The following is an 18783-nucleotide window of genomic DNA, read 5'->3' on the forward strand; positions in this document are numbered from 1 at the left end:
TGCAACTTGCATGGCCATTCTGAGATGCCCTGCCCCTTGCCAGATGGGCAGGTGGGAGCGGAGGTGTCCCTTCAGGAGTGGAGTGCGGCCCCCAGGGCTTGCTGGGCAGAAGCCAATCACAGGGACTACACCGCTTTCCTTGCAGCCAGTGACCAAGAGGTAGCCTCCTCCTGCTCCAGCCCCACCATTTCTTACAGCTTTCTTGGAAAGGCAGAATAAGTTCTACCCACTGGGTCACTTCTCAGATGGCTGCAACAGCCAGGGCTGGGTCAAGCTGAAGCCAGGAGCTTCATCCATGGGTGGCCTAAACTTGACTTGGGCACCATGCCCACCCCTTCCAAGTGCACGTTAGCAGGAGCTCCAGTACAAGCCAAGCAGCTGTAATTCAAACTGGCAGTCTGATGCAGGAAGTGGTATCCCTACTGCACCACAAGGCCCACCATGAAGGTCCACCTTTTACCGTTAACTTCAGAAGAACTAGAGCGCCTGGGATGGCATCTCGCTTTTTTGCAATCCAGCTTCCAGCTAATGCACTGAGAGAGATTTTGACCACAGTGTTTTGATCCCAGACACTCAGACCAGGGCCAAGGCACTTACCAAGTGAAACAGCTAATCAGGCAACTATCTCCTCTTCCCCACCCCACCCCACAAGGAGGGGAAATGAGCCACCACAGGACAACCAAGGGGACTTTAAGTGGCTTTCAAGTTCATGACCACTGCTGGGATCTGTTTATTCTCAGTAACCAGAAGATGCAGAACCTTGTTTGAGAATATTTGCCCTTTAATTTTCATTCAAAATCCTTTTCTTTAAATACTTTAGTTACAAGTTCTGAGCAGTGGAGACAGTAGTAGATGCTGCAGGCACTCAGTACTGGCACCCCCATCCCACCCCTCCCCCCACCCCCAGGTCTTGTTTCTTGGTTCAAGATACAAAAGGGCAGTCTGCACTAAGTAACGGCCCAGTGGCCAGGGTTAGCAGCCTCGGACCTAAATGCAGCTGGTGACAGTCACAGAGCCCCGTGGCTTCCACCACGCTCCAAGGGATTCTTCTGACTGTGCCCAGACCACAGGACAGCTCCCCAGAGACACCGTCAGCATTTCACCAGGGCACACGATCATCTGAAGCTGGGTCCCCCCCACCTGTCCTCTCTGCATACTCCCATCCTGCCCTGCAGAGTGCAGACCCCCTCTTGCCCTGGGCCAAAGTGGGAAGAGCAGGGCCTCGTCAGTCCACTCGCCCACCCGCCCAGTTAGCTGCTGCTCCAGGGAATGCCTGCCCTCCCCTGGCTCTGCCATGGCCTCCTTGTCCCACAACCTGCCCCATGGCCAGAACATGTCAGAATCTGCTCTAAGTATGCTCAAATGGGTCCCAGCAGCCTGGGAAGGGATCAGGAAAGGTTGGCTTTGAGGTTGTGATTGTGCCCAAACCCATTTTCCTGGTATGGGCCTATGACAATCTGAGGGCCAGCCTGGGGCTGCTCCCACCCCAATTCCAACATAGGGACCCCCCAAACCCCTGCCCACTCCTCCCACCCCGAGTCCCTGGCATGTGCTTCCTGCAAGAGGTAGAAGAGGCAGCTGACCATCTACCACAGCTGAGAATGCGGGTGCCACTGAAGCAGCAAAGCAGCCCTTCCCAGCTGCATCCACAACCTCTGCACAGCCAGGACAGCTGCTGCCCTGGGCGCCGGGGCACGGCAGCCCCCCGATGTCTCTGGAAAGCAGCTTCTGAGACAGACCTGTAATTCCGTGGTCCCTGGGGACTCCCCCAGCACCCTGGCACTGGGGGGAGATGAGACATCTCTGCAGAGGGCTGCTGGGAGGCCAGGAGGAGAGCCACTATGCATCCAGGCTGGCTCTCTCGCTCCCTACAAGCCTCAGGACAGCTGCTATGTGAGGGTGGGAGGACTGAGCAGAGAGGGAGAGAGCCTGGCAGGAAACCAAGACAAGACCTGCGACTGCTGGTTGACAGAGCACCCTGGCTTCCCTGCTCGAGGCCAACAGCATGTGCCTGCCTGTCCCCAGGCTAACCCAGGACCCCGAGGGGACTGGGAGAAGAGTGGTTCTCAGTTCCTGTGTGGTCAATTTGTAGGGCATGTGGCTTCCTCCTAAAGGTCCAGGAGGAGGACTCTGGGATCCTCTACCGCTGCCTTGATTTTTCGGAGAAAAGTCACGGCCTCTCTGCCATCAATCAGCCGGTGATCGTAGGTCAATGCCACATACATCATGGGCCGCACTTCCACCTAGAGAGAAGAGGTCAACAGGTTTGCCGGCAGGAAAGCTCCCAGCTCCAGAGCCATCCCCACTGATGTGGCCTCTGGGGACTTCAGACCCACATCCGAGCCTTCGCACAGGCAGCCACTCCCCGACTCTGAGGCAGTCTAAGTGACAGCAGCAGTGTCCTCAGGGCCACTGCCTCAGGCCTCACTGCTGCCAAGCAGGCTTCCTTCGGATCCTTGCTGCTCACAGCAGCTTTTGGGGGTTACAATTTTAACCAACTGACAGAAAAATTCTCAACCTGGGGTCCACAGAATGCAAAGTTAGAGACACAGGTTTCTCTGGGGAAATCTACGGTTTTTGAATTCATAAAGGAGTTAGTGGCCCCCAAAGGTTCTAAACACAGAAGTCCCAGAAATGTTTTTCCCACTAACACAGGAAGGAGTGCAATTTGAGAAATGGAATCCACAGAAAACGGAATTCCAAGGTGAGTTTATTTTGATGCAACAACTTGTAAAATCCATGAGTAGTTTTTCTCATAATATACATTTTCCATGAACTTTTTTGAAGACCTCCTATGTCTTCCAAGATCAGCTGAAACCCCTCTGACTTCCTGCCCTGAACTCTCCCAGCGCCTAAGCCTAGAGCTTACAGACCTGTGTGCCTAGAGTGAGGACCTTGTACCTCCCTCTCCCCATCCCCCATCCCCCAGAGGAACAACTTTCTGTCTGGTCCCAGACCAAGACCTGAGCCTTCCCAGCCTTAATCAGAACCATCTGCCAGTCTGCTTCCACAGGTCTGGATGGGGTCCAAGAGCAAGCATTTTTAACAGGTTCCTGGATGTCCTCTGGACATTAGAAACTGAGAAACGGGGCTGAGGCCTGCAATTACAATTAGCTGGACCCTCTCATAGTCACTTGGCCACAGGGACCTTGGAAACAAAGGTGCCTACCTTGCCTCCCACGGCCACTGGCCTGTCAAAGATGCCATGCATGCCCAGGATGGCAGACTGAGGGGGATTGATGATGGGCGTTCCAAACAGTGAGCCAAAAACTCCTCCATTGCTGATGGTGAAAGTACCTCCATCCATGTCTTCAATGGCAAGTTCATTCTTTCTGGCCTAGAAAGGTTTCATAATGGAAACGTTAACCCAACCCAACCCAGTGCAGAAAGCTCCAAGAACAGGCTCTGGCCTCAACAGAAAGCTGTTCAGTTGAGGGCCTCATGCTCTGCGAGAGACACGCTCACCGGGTCAGAGGCTCACATCAGGAGTCTGATCACCAGCACACCCTGAGCTCCGCCACTTGAGCCTCTCAGGGGCCCCACACTTCTTGTAGCATAAACGGAGCTTTCGCAGCTTGAGTGCTGCTTGCTGGCGAGCCTAGTCTCCCACATTCTCCTCGCACACCTGCCCAGGAACCAACACACACTTCTTCCTGCACTTACCTTTTCTCCTAGTTCGTTGATAGTTCGTTCGATATCAGCATAATTCATGGTTTCCACATTCCGGATGACAGGAACCACCAGACCCTGAGAAGAGTGAAAAGGTGTTTCAGCTCCAAGTTAACAGAACCCTTTCTAGTGGCAAGTTAATGATCTCCCTCAGTACCTTCAGCACATAACATAATTAACAGAAAGTCTACAATATTTAGTCTTGATGTTAACAATGTGGTATGCTAAGTGGAATACTGTTACCAATTCCCTCCTAAAAATGCAGCACTGCAGAAATGAGCTCTGCCATGCGACCTGCTTCTTCACAAGGCTGAGTAGGGTGAGGATCTAAGATCAGCGCTCCCGCCTGCTGCCTCAACATACCCGTGGGGTGGCCACCGCAACACTGATGTCGATATAATCCCTGTACACCACCTCTTTGGTTGAATCATCAATCACTACAAGAGAGAAAGCACATATTATGCAGGATCCCCAGGCCGAGGCCATGGACAATATTTGCACCAAGAGCGCGAAAACCCACATGATCCTGGTCCCAGGCTACTCACCTGCATTTACTACAGGCTGCTCCTGCAACGCAAAGGCTGAGGCCTTCACGAACGCCGACATGAAGCCGAGTTTGAGGTTGTGTTTCTTCAGGAAAGCCTCTTTATGCCGGGCTCTCATCTCCTGGATGTTACTGTGGAGACAAGTGACGAGATCCTGACCACCAGTGAAGCCCTGACCGGACTTTCAAGTGGGAACTGACATCACCACTAAGATACAAAGATAATAAAGACGAGGCTCCTGCCCTTGAGATTCGTTTAATGGGGGCAGGTTTTTGGCACAGTGGTTATTAACCCCGTTTGGGACACCTACATCCCGTATCTGAGTGCCATGGTCCAGGTTGAGACTCTTCTTTCGATCTAACCTCCTGTTAATGTTCACCAAGAGGCAGCAGGTAGATGGCTCAAGTGTCTAGACCTCTGTTGTCCACATGGGAGACCTAGATTTCAGTTCCTGTCTCCTGGCTTCAGACTGACCAGTCTTCACTGTTGGGGGAATTTCTGGAAAGTAACAGCAGAAGGGAGCTGCGTTTCAAAAAGGCATCAAGAGTGACCATATGTGGACCCAAGCTCTTCCCTCCAGGTGAAGTGGCAGGGCCTTCTGAGAAGCTTCTGCAGCACCAGCAGCCTTTGCTCCACCAGAACTGGGGCCTTTACATACTCGCTGCAGTTTGTGGAAGCAGGCTTCCCCATCACTGTGCTGCCGAAACTTCGGTATTTATGGGAACAGAGTTCATACTGAAATTTGAGTTTAACTTCATCTCAGGTCCCAATGTCCAGCTCTCTCCTTCTCCCTGTAATGGCCTGATTCAACATTAGACAAAGATAAGATGTGGTACAACTTTAACTGCCCCCCACAGACCCTTTTGCTTCTGAAAAAGGAAATTTTCCCAGGGAGACTTATTAGGTTTAAAATGTTTATTTTCCTGAGTCTAACCTTATTTAGTGCTAGGATTACCACCCTAAAGACATTACCAGTTCCCAAGATACAAGAGCAGCAGCAGCAGGAGGGCGAAGTGATAAACATCTCTGCTCTCAGCCCTGCTCAAATGAGATTGTGTGGTCATTAAGCAGTTTCTGTTTCAGAATTCGGCCCTTGGAGGCAGCAGCTGGGGCTCCGGGGGGAAAGCAGGAGCTCAGACAGGCCCCTCAGAGGGTAGCTGGCCAGCACAAGACCCAAAGGACACTCGATCTAAACCAGATTACTTTGCAGCAAGATGCCAGGCCTTTGTTAGGCGACACCTTGATTAGCTGCTAAAAGGAGGCCCTGCAACCATCCCTCACTTCCAATCAAAGCTGCTGGACCAACAGCGTCTTTCAAGGACACAAATATTTACATGTTTTGTCTTAAGAAATGGAGTAGGATTTCAAAGTCCAATTTAATTTGTGTACCATTTGGGCTTAATGCACTGAAACCCAAGCTGCAGTCCAGGAGTCATTACTCGGGGTCCTTCCCCCTGCACACTACAGGAGAGAAAGCCTGGGCATAGGTGATTGTCCAGCGTCCTTAGAAAGCTTCCCAAACAGAAGGGGTGACATCAGCCAGGCAGCCCTATCTGGTAAAACATGCCAAGGGCGTAGTCAAACCACGCCCTTTATTTGTTAGACTCTTTCCAAAGGAAAACAAAATTTCCTAGCGAGATTAGCAGACTAAATATTCAGGATGGAAAAAAGCCACAAGGCGGCCTGAAAACAGTGAGCTGTTTCCTAAATCCAATGATAACTCTGAACCTGGCATTCAAAACATTCTGAACTATGGCTGTTCTGCCCTGTGTTCTGGTCCTTCCCTTATGTATTTCTCACAACAGTAATGATTCCTGGTTACTTCTCCATCTCAGCATGTTTTCTACTGTCCTGCCTGTTAGGGCCCACACCACAAACAGCTAGAATGCTACCTGAAGGCCTACTAATGGTCTGTTTGCTCCAGGAATTTCCAGGTCTACACCTGCTACCTCTACCCCCAATCTCAAAAACAAATTATCTCACTTTCTCCGCCAAACTGTTACTCTTCTGATTAATTTTTCTAGATTTCACTTTATGTCTAACCAAAACAAACAGCAAGTCTAGGAGGCTAGGGTTCTTGTTCACTCATCATTATACCCCTCTTGAATTCCACAGCGTAAGACCTTATAAACACCCAGGAAAAAACAAAGATAACAATTTGTGCTTCACCTGCCTGATCCTGAGCTACTCAACAACACACATGAGGAAAGTCACTGAAGTACCAGGGTATAGTGCCCTGGTCCTGGGCAGGCTGTTAAGGATTCTTCAGCAAAGGGGTTAACTCTGGGCAGAAGCTCTGTCCATCTGGGTGCCCCATATCTTCTTGACAACCCAACAAAGGTCACCAGAGTCCAAAGAATATTACCAACCTCACCGATCAGAAATCCCAAGATTTGGGTCAAAGTTCAGAGATGAACCAGGCATAGTATCAGGAAAGTCAACCATGGGATTAAACTAGGAGGTCACATTCTTAAGTCAACAATCAGGAAAGGAAGGAAGCACCTCCCTCCCGTCAAGCTAGTGTTGGCCCTGGCACTAGGTAAGAACTGGGACAAGCTCACATGTTCTCCAGGAAAGAAAGGGCATGGGAGCGAGAGGGGCTGGAGACCCCACCTCATATCAATCTCATTGAAAGTCGTCAGCATTGCACATGTATTCTGGGCCTCCTTCAGACGCTGGGCAATGCGCTGCCGCATCCTGTTCATTTTCTCCTGCAAGTGAAAGTGCAACAAGTATTGAGGAGCTGGTCTCACGGGATCAGCGAGGAATCAGTTTTCCACGAGGGGATGGTCAAGAACTAGCTCTAGTATCTGAGTACAACATTCACTTGTTGCTTTCCCCTTCCTGTGGTGGCCTTTCTGCTTCAAGCAGAACAAACACAAGCCAAAACTGTTCTCTCTGATGTGCCTCACATTTAACCAAGAATGGAGGCTCAGGAAATGGTCTGATTTAAAAACCAAAACCAGTTTATGAAAAGAAGAATGTGGTAGAGGTTTAGCCAGCCTAAGAATCATCACAGGAAAGGCAATTTCTGTTTAGAAAGACTTACATGAGAACAGTGGGAACTCACAAGCAACAAACTTGAGGCTACAGTATTTTTAGGAAGTATTCTCAGGCAGGGGAACCCACATTCTTGACCATACTTCCTTGAGGTTTGATGTCTGCCCTAACAGCTACTGCTAATGTTTCGTATCCCCTAGCAACAGCCAAATATTCCTCAAGTATAGTAATAAAGCACTCTCAAAGCCACCTCTCTGAAGCAGACATCATCGTAGGAGGAAAAGGGTTGTGTTACCAAGCTACCACCTCTGCAAATACATTCAACTTACCCAAGGCATTTCCCTGGTAACATCATACAGTGGAAAAAACCACTGTACAAGCAGGCAGAAAACCTTAGGTTATAGTATTATCCTTTGATGGATACAGGCAGATGAACACGTCACTTCCTAGACCTGAATCTTTGTCAAGGTCAAGGGAATGAGTTGCTGCTCACACAAAGGTAGATACCACACCCAGATTCCTCACACTAGTCTCACACTGGCCGAGGCTTACCCGATGTTCTGAACGCAGTCCTGTGTCACCTGGCGAAGGGGCAGCAGTGGGTTTTATTGCAGACACTACAGAGAGGACACAGTGGTATCAGAGGGAAGGAAACATGTGAGTGCATACCAATATTTCCAGGCTACATTAGCATTTAATCCTGAAGAGATTCAGAAATGGATCAGTACCAGATGAACTTCTGCTCAGAGAAGTAAAGTGATTAGCTAAAAGTCAGTTACACACAAACCGAAAGCTAGGAAGCAAACCCAGGTCTTCCACATTTACAGTTCTATCAACAGCCAAGCCAGCCTATTCAGGGCCATGATTAGTCTCCGACTGCACGACACTACACTAGATGTTCTTTCTCCACATAATGACACATGGGAGGGAGTTCACCTGGTTTGCTGGAAGCAGGCTGTGAGGGTGAGGGCACCGGTGGCATCTGAGAGGGTATGGGTGCTGCAGGGGGCGGAGGAGCTGCTGCAGGCTCTGCCTTGGGGGCTGCAGCAGGGGCTTCAGCTGGTTTGGCCTTGGCAGGAGCAGCTGAAAAATGAGAACAGAAAAATAAGAACATCGGCGCTGCCTGGAACGGAAAGCAGCCCAATCACAGACAGTGAGTTCAGTGGCAAGCGCTCCGTCTCAGTCCACTAATGCTGGCTGGGCACTTGCTGTGTGCAAGGAACTAAGGCAGAAGTACTGTCCTAGTCCCAGTGTCCCAAACTGTCCCAGATCAGCTACTCACTCCACTCAACTGCCTTCCTGACTGCTCAGCAAACTCAGCAAGCACCTTTAAAGAACCGATTAAACCTAAGGAAACAAACGTTTCCAGACAAAAAAGTCCAGGCAATCTAAAATAGTGACGCAAACACATGTTCATGATACATTTCTAATAATGGTAATACTCACAGTCTTATCAACATTGCATATGAAGAATACTCTCAGTTCATTAAAAAAAGACGAAGCTGAATTTAGGGTTCACTAACATAAGCATGCAATGCATTTCACTCAGGACTCTCATACTGCAAAGATACTATATCCAGTTTTATATTTAAATTAGAAGAACGTGAACTGGCATTGTGGCAGAGCAAATAGAGGTCACCTATGTTAGCATCCCACATGAGCAACCAGTATGTGTCCTGGCTGCTCTGTTTCTGAACCAGCTCTCTCTTTACAGCCTGGGAAAGCAAAGGAGGATGGCCCAAGTGCTTGGCCCTGGGTCACCACCCAGAAGCAGCTTTGGCCTGGCTTAGCCCTGGCTTTTGTGCCACCAGAGGGCTCAACTAGCGAATGAAAATCTGTTCCTCTGCAGCTCTTTTAAAGCCTTGGGACCCTGCACCCGCGTGGGAGACCCGGAAGAGCTCCTGGCTCCTAGCTCTGGATTGGCTCAGCTCCAGCCATTGCGGCCACGTGCGGAGGGAATCATCGGACGGAAGATCTTCCTGTCTCTCCTACTCTGTATATCTGCCTTTCCAATAAAAAAAAAAATCTTAAAAAAGGAAATCCAAGGCAGTCATCTCTGTCACTTGGGCTATGTCAGAGTGCCTGACTTGCTTCTAGGCCAGCTTCCTGCTAATACACCTAAGGGGCATCACACAATGGTGTAAATACCTGTGTCCCTGCCACCGGAACAGGACACAAAGATGGAGTTCCCGATTCATGGATCCTGCCTGGACCAACTCTCGCTGTCAGATGTTTGGGGAATGAGCCAATGAATGCAAGATGACTTTCTTTTTTCTTTCCTTTTCTAAGATTTATTTATTTTGAAAGTCAGTTATGAAGAGATTTTCTATACACTGGTTTACTCCCCAGACAGCCCAATAACCAGCACTGGGTCAGGCCAGAGCCAGGAGTCCGGAGCTTCATCCCAGTCTCCAAAGTGTGTAGCAGGAACCCAACACTCAGGTCATCCTCTACTGCTTTTCCAATGCAGGGAACTGCATTACAAGTGGAGTTTCTTCAGCCCAGCATGATGGCTCAATGGCTAAATCCTCACATTGCATGCACCAGGATCCCATGTGGGCGCCGGTTCGTATCCCACCTGCTCTACTTCCCATCCACCTCCCTGTCCGTGGCCTGGGAAAGCAGTTAGAGGATTGCCTAAAGCCTTGGGCCTGAACCTGCATAGAAGGTTCAGCTCCAGCCTTTGCAGCCACTTGGGGAGTGAATCAGAGGACAAAAGATCTTTCTCTCCTTCTCAATTTGACTTTCCAATAAAAATACATAAATATTAAAAAGGAAAAAAAAGATACAAAAGCAGAGTAGCTTGGACATGAACCAGCGCCCATACCAGATGCCAGGATCACAATCAGCAGCTCTACCTGCCATTCCACAAGGCTGGTCCTGATAGGTCATCATCACCCTACCTTTCAAATACATAAAAAAATTTTAAAATCCAGAATAAGAAAACCTGCAGGAAGGGATCGGCACTGTCATACAGTACGTTGAGCCGCCATCGGTGACACCAGCACCCTATGAGTACCAGTTTGATACAATCCAGTTCTGTGCTGATGACCTGGAAAGGCACAGGAAGATGGGCCAAGTATTTGAGTCCCTGCTACTCCTGTGGGAAACGTGTTCTAGGCTTCAGGTTTCAGCCTGACCCAGCTCTGACCATTATGGCGATTTGAGGAAATGAACCAGTGGATGGAAGGTAGCTCTGTGTGTGTGTCCCCGTTTCCCCTTCTCTCTAGAACTGCCTTTGAAATAAACCTATTAAACAGAAGAAAAAACAAACAAAACAAAACAAAAAAAACCCATGATCTGTTCTTTTTAAATACTCCTTTTTTCCTGAATTTGAATTTAAGGCTCACACTACCCTTCCTACTCCCTCAACTAAGAGCAGCTGGACTATTTGAAGTATCAGCCCCAAGCCCAACGGGAGACCTTGACCACCAAGAGAACTTCTTTACCACCAGTTTTCCTGAGTGTGAAAAGAGGAGTGCCTCCTTCGACCTTCCCCCCATCAGGTACTAAAAGAGCTTCAATCACGCCATGGGCCGGTGATGGAACCTGTACAGACGTCTGGAAAAAGGAGACAGTCTAAATTTTTATACAGCATTAGAAAATTAACTATACAGAATCTCCAATATGAGTCAGATTTGCTACACAGGTATAAAAGACCTTGCGCATAAAAGTGCCTGGAGCCCCCTCCAGGTTCAGAGTGATCACAAGCAGTGGGTACTGTGACATGTGAACTAAGCCATCCCGAAGGGGGTGCAGGCATCTGGGAAGTGTTTGGTCTGGTCCTGGATTTTCTCCCAATTCCAGCTTCCTGCTAATGCCCAAGTACTTGGGTTCTTGTGCCCCACATGGGAGGCCTGCACACATTTCTAGCTTCCAACTTCAGCTTGGCCCACCCTGGCTGTTATGAGCTATGAGCATTTGCTAAATGGCCCGGGGATGGGGTGATCTTTGTTACTCTGACTTTACGTGAATTAAGTTGAAAAAAACAAAAACAAAGAAAAGTGATCACGACCCTTGTTATGGTGAAGACTGGCCCCTTCTGTCCTTTCTCAGAAATATTAAGGCAAAAATTCAGTTCCTATGTTTCCAAATGATACACAAGAACTAGAAATGGTTCAAACATTACACACACAAAAAGCTGCTACAAACTAAACATACTCTAGTTTATGGCATACATGTAGAACTATCTACAGCTAAACCTGAATTGTATCCTTTTAATGAACTTTATTATTTCTAACTGAGGTTACAGTCAATTAAAAATGATCTGTAATGCTTAAGTCCCTGTTTCTTTCATTAGGTTAAGAGACTAAGAGGAGACCACACACAATTGGCATTAATACAGGGCAAGCCTACCTTATCAGTTTCAATCTCACAAACCACTTCATCTTCCGCAACGGTGTCTCCAACAGCTGAGAAGACAACCAAAGGCTGCCGGTCAGCAGGAGCTCCCTTTCCTATTCCGGTTCCAAGCTCCCTCTCCCTGAGGCCCAGGGCAACATGCAAGTGTAGGGGTGGGAGGTAACAGGTGGAGCTGGTGGGTCTATGGGTGTCAGGCAGGGAAGGGGCGACAGAGGGCAGAGGAACAAACACCTTACCTTTCTCCCACCTGACATCGCCCTCTGTGACAGACTCTGCAAATGCTGGGGTTTTTACTGTAATCACATCATCCTCTAGGAGAAACAGGAACGTCATAGTAGTTTGTTTGTTTTTAATTAAATTCAGTCAGTTCTACTCTTCCCATTCAATCTCCATTCCCAAGCGGGTGCGGTCGGGAGTTGTGACGCCAGTGATGGTGCCTGCACCCACATCAGAGCACCTCAGTCCAATTCCTGCTCTATCTCCAGATCCCAGGAAGCAAGTGATGATGGCTCAGGTAACCGAGTTCCTCTCACCAATGTGGGAAACCCGGATGGAGTTCCGACTCCCCACTTTAGCCTAGCCCAGACTGTTGCAGGTACTTGGAGAATGAACCAAGCACACTGTCTCTCAAACAAGCAAATGAAACAACCACAATACCCCACACCCAACAAGGCAGTGAGGTGCGGGAGGATACTTACTGCATGCAGCTGTAGTTCTGAAGAAGCGGATGCTGAAGACACTACTGCTGTTAATGCTACAAAAGAAACGCCAACTTTAATGCCTAAAGCAGATAAACCACTCACATTTTAGTCCAGTTCAAGTGCCGTGTGTTGCCCCTCCTGAAACAGTGATTGCTCACCAGGGATGTTCACTAATGTCACACAATGAAATTTTTCCAATACACACGTGCCCCAGCTCCACCCGTAAACATTCCACCTGGGCAGAGGAGTTGGCACAGCCTGATGCCCTGGGTGTCTTGAGCAGTGTGCCCTGTGTTGCAATAGAATGCTAGTTCTCAGAAAACAGATCTACCACTGGTTCTCTGAGGAAAACAGTAAGCCTCTTGGTCCTTTGCAGATCCACCAAAAGGTTTTAACCTCCTAACTAGGTGTGGTTTTTAAGTAACAACACCTACATGACAAATGGCAAGCTTCAGGGTTAATTGTCATTGTGCCAGGAATAATGGAATCTGTCTTCAGGATTATGGGTTTAGATAAGGCAGCAAGATGAGACACTTGATTTGGAGGTTAACGCCATGGGCGTGAAAGAAAACCTACCAAGTCAATATCATAGCTCCTGTTTTTTTGGAAGCCAGCTACAGTAGACCATGGGCTAATCAAAAAGAATTTCAAAGACCAAGGCATTTTATGGTATGACATTTACAATAAAAACAACTGGAGAATGACAGACCCTTGTACACAAAATCATTAACTGGTTACTTCTGGAAGTGCTAGATACAGACACACAGTATCTACGGTTATCTAACAGGCACACAGCTTGGGAGAATTAATTGGACTGATGAGAACTTTCACTTTTTACACTTTCAGAACTGTCTAAATATTCTACAGAGAGCAACTTTATAATAACAAAGTAAAATAGATTTAAATGCCTTTTGATAATTTTACTCATGTAATGTCAAAACAGCTGTGGTCTATATATGGTCATATGACATGCAGGCTGCTTTTAAAAATAGCGTTTATGGGCCCAGCACAATAGCATAGCGGTTAAGGTCCTCGCCTTGAATGTGCCAGGATCCCATATGGGTGCCAGTTCTGATCCTGGCAGCTCCACTTCCCATCCAGCTCCCTGCTTGTGGCCTGGGAAAGCAGTAAAGGACAGCCCAGGGCATGGGGACCCTGCACGTGTGGGAGACCCGGAAAGAAGTTCCTAGATCCTGGCTTCGGATAGGCACAGCATCGGCCATTGCGCTCACTTGGGGAGTGAATCACCAGACAGATTTTCCTCTCTCTCTCTCCTCTCTGTATATCTTTGTAATAAAATAAATCTTAAAAAAAAAAAATCCCAGAAACGCAACTGTTGAACCAACTAGTACACACGATTCAAAGACGGGACAGCCAAACTGTCCTCCAAGAGAAGCACAGGAATTCACAATTACAGTTCTAAGGGAGAGAAGCGCTTTTTCTACTTAAGAAAAAAAAAAAAAAACAGGTGCAAGTGTTGTGGCATTAAGGGTTAACCGGCTGCTTGGGAAGACCATTGCAAACTGCCTGGAATGGAGTTCTGGCACCTCCACTTCTGATCCAGCTTCCTGCTAATGCCTCTGGGTAGGCAGCAGCTGATGGCTCAAATGTTTGCACCCCTGCCATCCCCATGGGATTCCCGGATGAAGTTCCATGGTCCGGGCTTCAGCCCTAGTGCAGCCCTAGCTGTTGTGGGCATCTTGGGAGTCAAGCAGTGGGACCACCTTTAAAAGACAGCATTAGATAGATATTAAAGGGAAATGCCCACCTTTAATTGCACAGAAAGAAGTTGACCTGCTGACTGTTCACACTGAAGAACCTCCCTGCTGAACCAGCAGCTTCCCGGCTGCTGAACAAGCTGCTAGACAGCATCCTCGCCCCATCATCTTTTCACACAAGGAATACCAAGCCAGCACTTAAGTCACAGTCAGAAGTTAATCTGAAACCCAAGTGGTGGCCTTTCTCCAAGCTCTATTATGCAACCACCACATTCCCTCCAAACCAGCCCAAGGCTCCAAGCTCCACTAGTCTGCTGATCTGCTCCTTAAGCAAGTAACTATGCTACCAAGAGGATGCTCTCAATCTCCACAATAAACGCAACCTCTAGTCCCTGGCTGCACATATACCCACAGGATCTTCAGGAACACTCTTTGATTAACTTCAACTTCATTATAATCTAAACACCTTTGGCAGACAGGTACTTCACACACACATTAAAAAATATATAACATCAAGGTTATATCTAGGAACTCAATATAACCACTTCATTTCTAGTCTTGGGAGCCAGTGAGGAAATGAGAAGGCAAATTTAGTACTGGTGTCATGGTCACGTTATCTGTACTCCCCCATGATACTTACACAATCTTCCTGCTGTCGGGGCAACTTGGTCCCTGACATGAGGAGACCCCTACAAGAAACAAAACAACTCTTAGCCAACTCTGATCTGATGCAGGACACAAGCACGAAATAAGGCTGTTAGCCCAGGCCCCTGACTCAGCAGGGCCAACTGCAGACAGCACAATCCGAGTCCCCTTTCTCACTTTTCCACCAAGGTAGCCTTAATGGGTACATGGGATTGGGGTTAAGAGCAGGCTTTGTTTGGAAAAGGGGAGAAATAAAATCGCACAGCCCATTATAGTCACCTTAAAAATCGAAGAAACGGGGTGTAGTGGGGTAAAGGGTTAGGCTGCCGCCTGCAGGACCAACATTCAATATGGGCGACAGCTGGAGTTCCAGCTGCTTCACTTCCGATCCAGCTTCCTAACAAGCCTTGGAAACCAGAGGAAGGTGGCCCAAGTGGCTGGGCTCCTGCCACCCACATGGGAGACCTGGCTCTTGGTTTCAAACTGGCCTGGCCTCAGGTGACTTGTTGAAGCCACTTGAGAAGTCAACCAGGAGATAAAGTTCCAAAAAATTTCATCAAAACATACATAGATACCTCTATACTTTCATACATCTCTACTCCTCACAACTCTCCAAACAACTAAAGCTTGACAAATGATGGCTGATTCTGCAACTTCTAACCTAACCTCAGACGCAGGGGAGCGTTACAGCTGCGTTCACAGCCCGAAGCCCAGCAGCAGAGCCCGGGCTATTTGAGGCCCAAGACCAAGCAAATCATCTCCTCACCCCTCAGTTTACCCTCCTCCCATTCTCCTTCTGAAGATGTCTGCCTTCCTCATCACCCCAACAAGCTGCAAGCCCCTTTCTACCCACCAACTGCCCTCATCATAGATAACTACATGTTCCTACTTGATAACCAGAAACTACAGCCACCTCAAATATATCCTTTTTTATGATTTTGTGTTTGCAGGTCTATTAACAACTCCTCCTGCATGATGGGCTCCGACTCAGAGTTCATCCTCCTGACAGGTGTCATTTACACAGTGCTGGAAAGCTTATAAAAGCTTCCCACGGTGAGCTCACTTTGATGCTCACATCTCATAGCAGCTCTGCAGTACCACACCACCTGTCACCATCCCTACCTCACACAGATGACAACTTGTCTGGGGAGTGGGGGGACTCCTACCCAAGAAGCGACCTCACATGCCAGGGCCTTGCCCTTGTCCTGCCACTTTGCATGACTCCTACCCGAGAAGTCCCTCACGGAGCTGGCCCGGTGGTAGGCTTTGACGATCTCATGATTAAGGAGCAAGTCCAGACACCTGACATGATCCTGCCCCGCCCAGACCATCCCAGCTTCCCTGACCATGAGACTCCTCTCCTCTTTCCTCACCGGGCAAGCCCTTCCCCACCTTCACCCAGCAAGTCTGCTTCCACGGAACCTCTTCAGGTAAGTCTGTACCACATGCCCACATGCCCTCTCCTCCCAAGCTGGAGATATCATCCCATCCCAGCCTTCTCTTGGTAATCACAATGCAGTTACGTCCTTCTGTGCACATACACACACACACCTGTTTTCCATCCCTTCCGGGAGCGGGCTCAAGTTCGTGGAGAATGGAGCCCACCTGTTTCCCTATGGCCAGGCATGGGGGGGCTGGTGCTGTAACACCCAATAAATCATCTATTGAGCACACAAGTAAACAAGGACCTAAGCGATTCAGCGTCCAAGCCTGAGAAAGAACTCAGGTAGCCTGGCTTAACCGGCGGTTGACCGAGTGACCTTGACCCAGGCACCTAATGCCTCTTGCCTTGGCTTAGGCATTTACAGACACCATCTCTCACTGGGCTTTGTGATGATGAACTAAACAACGCACGGGATACACCGAGCAGTGGACGTGACACGACGGAAGCCTTCGATAAGTTGAACTCAACTGACGCATACCTTATCCAAGACGGTGTAAAAAGTTGTGGACCATAAACTATTAATAATCTCCGCACCCCACCCTGGGAGGGATTAACAAATTCAAAGTCATTCCAACAATCTCCACACCATTTTCTCTCATGCCTCTATTCCTTAGCCACAAGGCCCTGGTCAAAACCCCCTTTCCTCCAGCTGCCCAACACTTCCAACCCTTCTGCTTCCTCAGGGACCTAGTATAAGTCCCTCAGGCTCTCCCTCCTGCTCCACACCTGTGCCCCCATCACACCCCAAGGGAGGCACCTGTTCCCAAGAGTCTCTGCCACCCACCTGGCCGGCTTCCCTCTTCAGCCTACTGTCCATAGTGTGTCTGGTAACACATGCTGAGCTGGCAGCCACGGGAGGGTTAGTTAATGCGAATAGTTGCTGCTGGATTCCCAGCTCAGTGTCTGAATACCCACACAACTAAGAAAAGCTCCCGAAATGGCACGAACCCTAACAGCCAGGTATGCAGCTGCGACTACCAGAACTGCAGGTGTCTTTGGCGCTGGCGGGGAGGGCACGCGGGAGGGACAGCCCCATTTCCTGACACATGCACGCCAGGGGGTGACGCCAAGGGCAGTACTCACCGGGCAGGGAGCGTCTCCCCAGAGGGCAGTTCCCCTGTTGAGAAACAAAAGATATCACCCCAGGCTTAACAAAACGGGAAAAAAGAACGCTTTTTGGGTAAACCTCCAAGCTGCACTGGTTTGGGGACGGGACCATTTCCAATGGACAGAAGTGACACCTGCAGACCCAACCCAGCGACACGCAGCTTCCCAGGGGAGGAGCGGAGGGTCCCTCCATCCCGGCACCCCAGCACCCCTAAGCCGGGCCCGTGCAGGGCGTATGCCGCATCGTAGCCCCCAAGGCCAGGCGGCCTCCGCGTCCCGGTGCCCTTGGTGCCCGGCCTGGCCGGCGCGGCTGCGCCCTCTGCCTGAAAGGCCCCGCCTGGGTGTGTCCACCGGCAGGCGGCTCTCCCCGCGACCACGGCCCGCAGCCGTGCAGCTTTGGGCCCCGGCCAGACCGCACCTTCTGGAAGGCGGAGAGCGAGCGGCTGAAGGCCCGGGACACGCAGCGGGAGCGGGACAGCATCGCGGAGCTGCGCCGAGGGCGGGCGGGCGGACACCGGATAAAGGGCCCGGCAACAACCGGAAGCGGGGCGGGCCTCTGCACCCGCCACCTCGCTGCGGGGGGGTATGGTTAGGAGCAAACCATTGGTCGGGCGGGGCAGGGGCGGGCGTTCAGGTTCAGGAACGGCAGCTGGTGGGATGGTGGAGGGGTCGGGACATGGGGAACGCTGGGCTGCCACGCTTCTCGCATGCCTGGGCTGTTCCTCTTGAGGGTGCCGACGACTGTAGGCGACCGGAGAGCTCCCGGGGTGGCGCCTTCCCGGGCCTGTCCGCAGAGCTGGCTTGGAGTTTGGCCGCCTTCTCTCTCGGGAGATCCTGGGACTCCCGAGGTCCCTGAGCCATTTTGCCCTAACCCGGAACGGAGAGCCAAAGGCCAGGGCACGGACCTTGAAGTGGGAATCTGGCGGACATGGATGCCAGATCTTACCCTTGTGTGACCTTGGGCCGATGTCCTTACCTCTCGGAGCTTCTCATCTACACACACACACACACACACACACACACTCACACGTGTGACTTTCCTGGAACCCTTACCCAGAAACAGTTCAAGGGCTCCCATTGCCCTGTTAGGAGCCAAAGCTATCCTGCCAAGCTAGGACCTCACTACCCCTGAAACAGAGTTTACAGCCTGTTGGTTGCTACCCCAGCACAAGAACAGGCCTAGTTTAGGGGAGCAGTATTTGTGGGTCGAGTTTGGGCTTCCCGCTATCAGAGCACAGCTGTGCTGTGCCTTAAAGAGAAACCACGTGGCCTCCTCCTCAAGTTCCTAGGACCCTCTGGTATGATTCACCTTTCTAATAGAGAGCTTGTGCCATACACCTTTGTTGTTGTTAAAGATTTATTTATTTATTTATTTATTATTGCAATGGCAGATTTATAGAGAGAAGGAGAGATGGAGAAAAAGATCTTCCATCCACTGGATCGCTCCCCCAAATGGGCACAACAGCCAGAGTTGAGCCAACCAAAGCTAGGAGCTTCTTCTGGGTCTCCCACGCGGGTGCAGGGTCCCAAGGCTTTGGGCCATCCTCGACTGCCTTCCCAGGCCACAAGCAGGGAGCTAGATGGGAAGTAGA

The 18783-nt window shown here is 49.8% G+C and overlaps 1 protein-coding gene across 1 annotated transcript; it reads right to left on the minus strand.

Moving 5' to 3' along the window:
- Nucleotides 1–2083: 2083 nt before the first annotated feature.
- On the minus strand, nucleotides 2084–17738 carry DLST (dihydrolipoamide S-succinyltransferase). Its single transcript, XM_004584395.3, has 15 exons — nucleotides 17610–17738; nucleotides 17168–17201; nucleotides 14636–14684; nucleotides 12275–12330; nucleotides 11813–11887; nucleotides 11571–11626; nucleotides 10664–10775; nucleotides 8151–8297; nucleotides 7767–7831; nucleotides 6828–6925; nucleotides 4215–4345; nucleotides 4033–4106; nucleotides 3664–3747; nucleotides 3170–3337; nucleotides 2084–2243 (listed from the first exon to the last, which is right to left on the minus strand). The coding sequence occupies exons 1-15, from the start codon at nucleotides 17670–17672 to the stop codon at nucleotides 2109–2111; spliced, it is 1347 nt and encodes a 448-aa protein (XP_004584452.2). The 5' UTR covers nucleotides 17673–17738; the 3' UTR covers nucleotides 2084–2108.
- Nucleotides 17739–18783: the final 1045 nt, after the last annotated feature.

This window comes from Ochotona princeps, chromosome 26 (assembly GCF_030435755.1).
Source record: "Ochotona princeps isolate mOchPri1 chromosome 26, mOchPri1.hap1, whole genome shotgun sequence".
Taxonomy (NCBI): domain Eukaryota; kingdom Metazoa; phylum Chordata; class Mammalia; order Lagomorpha; family Ochotonidae; genus Ochotona; species Ochotona princeps.

What these genes read in the sequence shown, in the direction of transcription:
- DLST (XM_004584395.3), bottom strand. Translation starts at nt 17,672, where the DNA reads ATGCTGTCCCGCTCCCGCTGCGTGTCCCGGGCCTTCAGCCGCTCGCTC. An exon ending in CCCGACAGCAGGAAGATTGT is followed by an intron (nt 12,331 to 14,635) that starts GTAAGTATCATG and finishes TTTCTTTTGTAG; the next exon opens with CATTAACAGCAGTAGTGTCT. An exon ending in TTGCGGTGGCCACCCCACGG is followed by an intron (nt 3,748 to 4,032) that starts GTATGTTGAGGC and finishes CACTCTTCTCAG; the next exon opens with GGTCTGGTGGTTCCTGTCAT.